Source organism: Prorops nasuta, unplaced genomic scaffold, assembly GCF_024137725.1.
Source record: "Prorops nasuta isolate Cenicafe-Biocafe unplaced genomic scaffold, Cenicafe_Pnas_1.2 PNAS00022, whole genome shotgun sequence".
Lineage (NCBI taxonomy): Eukaryota > Metazoa > Arthropoda > Insecta > Hymenoptera > Bethylidae > Prorops > Prorops nasuta.
The window spans coordinates 4580050-4583179 of NW_027116819.1; the positions used below are offsets into that span (position 1 = coordinate 4580050).

General features: G+C 30.3%; 1 protein-coding gene across 1 annotated transcript; it reads left to right on the forward strand.

The window, feature by feature from the left end:
* Positions 1-966: 966 nt before the first annotated feature.
* On the forward strand, positions 967-3126 carry LOC136781336 (uncharacterized; the record flags this gene model as incomplete). Its single annotated transcript, XM_066740188.1, has 3 exons — positions 967-982; positions 1100-1180; positions 1376-3126. Coding segments are annotated over exons 1-3 (1848 nt in total), but the record flags the coding sequence as incomplete, so codon positions are not given.
* Between the last annotated feature and the right edge of the window lie 4 nt (positions 3127-3130).

A 3130-nucleotide genomic window follows, 5' to 3' on the forward strand; every position in this document is an offset into this window, starting at 1 on the left:
CAATTTAACTTTTCTATCTCTGATATAATGTATTTGCTGTATCTGAAAGTATTTGATTATCTACAAAACTGGGCTTTGTAAAACAAATGTTTCGAATAAAACATTTTTAGCTCAATATGAAGGACAAAAGACATTACCCGTCTTTTCAGCTTGAAGGGTCATTTGAAGGTTTTGAAATAGAACTACCTCTTTTTCATTGCATATTTTTGTAACATGTTTTGAAAGCTTCTTCAAATAATGTATAATTGTAGCAGTGAATTCAATGATTTACGAAATGTGCAACTTTTAAATTATCTATATATGTGCGTGTATATATTCAGAGTAGTGTTGAATTTGCAGTAAATAGACATGCGTTTTTATTCATATTACAGTCAATTAAAATTTCATTTTTTGTAAGTGTTTGAATTAAATGGTACATTAATATAGTGTTTTAGAAAACTCTCGAAGTAAGAATATGTGTAATGAAAACTAATCGATTCCATTTAAACAGCTCAAGGTGAACTTCGTTCGATTTTCAAATGATTTTTCAAGTTAAAACGGAAGGTGCCATCCAATGTCATTTATCAAGCTAAATAAAATTATTTTAAATATTTTTTGTTACAAAGCTCAATTTTCAAAATATTAACATACATATTCAGATAAACCGAACATGCTATATATATTTTGACTTTTCCTATACGGATTATTCCATTTCAGAAAATGGAACTTAATAATTGCTCAGCAAACTAGTTTTAGTAAAAATATTGCAAATAAAAGTAGTTAGACTTCAATGGGGATACAAGATGAGAGCATTGACTTGACATTGAAACGTGATTTGGCTGCATGAGGGATACTTTAAGATTTTCAAAAGTCACGTTCTATTCTTTCTTGAATATTTTTGAATCTTATCTCGAAAGATTTAGAAAACGTTTATACTAATTAATAGTTCACTTTATCGAAGCGTTTATGATATTTTTATTAGAAAGTATGCATATAGCTATGGGTATGACTGAAGTGGTATGTATAAGTGCTACGTATAAATATACCTATATTTACTTACCTATATATTATTAATTTCTAAACAAAGTATCTTAAACGCTTACTTGTAATAATGCATTAGTGTACAGTGTTTGGAAAGTTCACGAGTTAAGCCACAATGATATTCAAATAAAGATTATGATGTTCTATTTGAAAACTCAAAGTAATCTTAGTATAACCTTCGAATCACATTTTAGGGTTAAATTAAAATAATCCCTCTTATTTCCCCCTTAAAGTCTAACTACTTTTATTTGTAATATGTTTACTAAACATATTTTGCTGAAGAATTATTGAAGCCCATTTTCTAATAGGTGACAGCTTGTTATAAATAATTAATAAATGCTTATACATTTTTCAGATAACTTTGTGGAGGACATTTTCAGTGATCATGACCCTGATGATCCAGATTACGTATATAATGATAGCAGCAATAGTGAAAGTGATAATGCCGAAACAAATTTTGCCCTACCTAATAGTAGTACAAAATCGAATAATAGATCGGTGACCTCCTGCAATATATCAAGTGGTATTGAAATATCTCCAAGTATTAATACATCAGGAAGATATGCACCTGACGACAAAGATTTGTACGTTAATGAATCTCGAGGACGTGCTGGTGACAAAAAAAAAAATTGCTGCTTATATTGCAAAAAGCTTTATACAAAAATTGTGCGTCATTATGAAACTGTCCATCGTACTGAATCGGAAGTTCAAACATTTATCAATCTTCCAAAAAGAAGTGTGGAAAGAAAACAATTAATAGATATAATAAGAAAAAGAGGCAATTTTAATTTCAATACGGATGTAAATATAAATAAAGGTGAACTTATAGTTAGTAGGCGACCAAGAAAAGATAAAAACAAGCACGCAGCTGATTTTTCTGCTTGTCCAAACTGTAAAGGGTTTTTTGCTAAAACAAGCCTTCGACACCACTTCAAACGATGCACTACTAAAAATAGTCGGAAAAATCGATCGGTTCAAATTTTAGGACGCGCTGTAATCGGTAGAATACACGAATCTGCTAATAAAACATTACGAAAAGTTGTATTCCCAGTAATTAGAGAAGATGAGATTTGCAGAACAATTAGATACGATGAACTTGTAATTCGGTTTGCAAACAAGTTATGTATTAAGTATCGCCTACAACACCAGCACGACATGATACGTGCAAAAATTCGACTTTTAGGACGATATTTAATTGCATTAAGGCAAATAAATTCAAACATCACTGATTTTTCATCATTATATGATCCACGATATTATGATGATTGTATAAGTGCCATACATACTGTTGCACAATTCGATGAAAGAATGAACGCTTTTAAACATCCAGCAACAGCTTCAGCTATAGGCACATTATTGAAACAAATTGGAAAGTATTTTATAACACTTTGTATTAAAAACCACGAAGAAGAAAAAAAAAAGGAAACAGAAAACTTTTTGGAACTACTGGTAGATGATTTTGGGTGTAGTGTAAATAAAACTGTTTTTGAAAGTCAGATGATGCAAAAAAGAAAAAAAAAAGTAATTTTGCCATCATCAGATGATATATTAAAGCTTTATAAATATTTAGAAAAAATACGAACAGAAGCGATTAAATCTTTAAATGAGAAATTTACAATGCATGATTGGAGAAATTTAATCGAGTCTACTCTAATTTCAATTCAAGTTTTCAATCGACGACGAGCAGGGGAGATTGAGCGTGTGAGCATTGAAGATATTAAAAATGCTGAAAGCTTAGATAAAAGTAATCCAGAAGTATTTAATTCTTTATCAGAAAGATCAAAATGTGTAGCAAGAAAATATAAAAAATTTACTATACGTGGCAAATTAGGCCGATCGGTATCAGTGCTTTTAAGCGATGAAATTTCACACTGCATCGATTTGATATTAAAATATCGCAGAAATGCTAAAGTTCCAAGTTCAAATAATTTTTTATTCGGAATACCAAGCTATAATAAAACCAGACACAAATATTTAAGGGCGTGTAATTTATTGCGAAAATATTCGATCGAATGTGGTGCTAAGTCGCCTTTTACTTTGCGGGGAACTGAGTTAAGGAAACACATCGCAACCAAATGTATTTCTTTAAACTTAACTGATACAGAAGTAT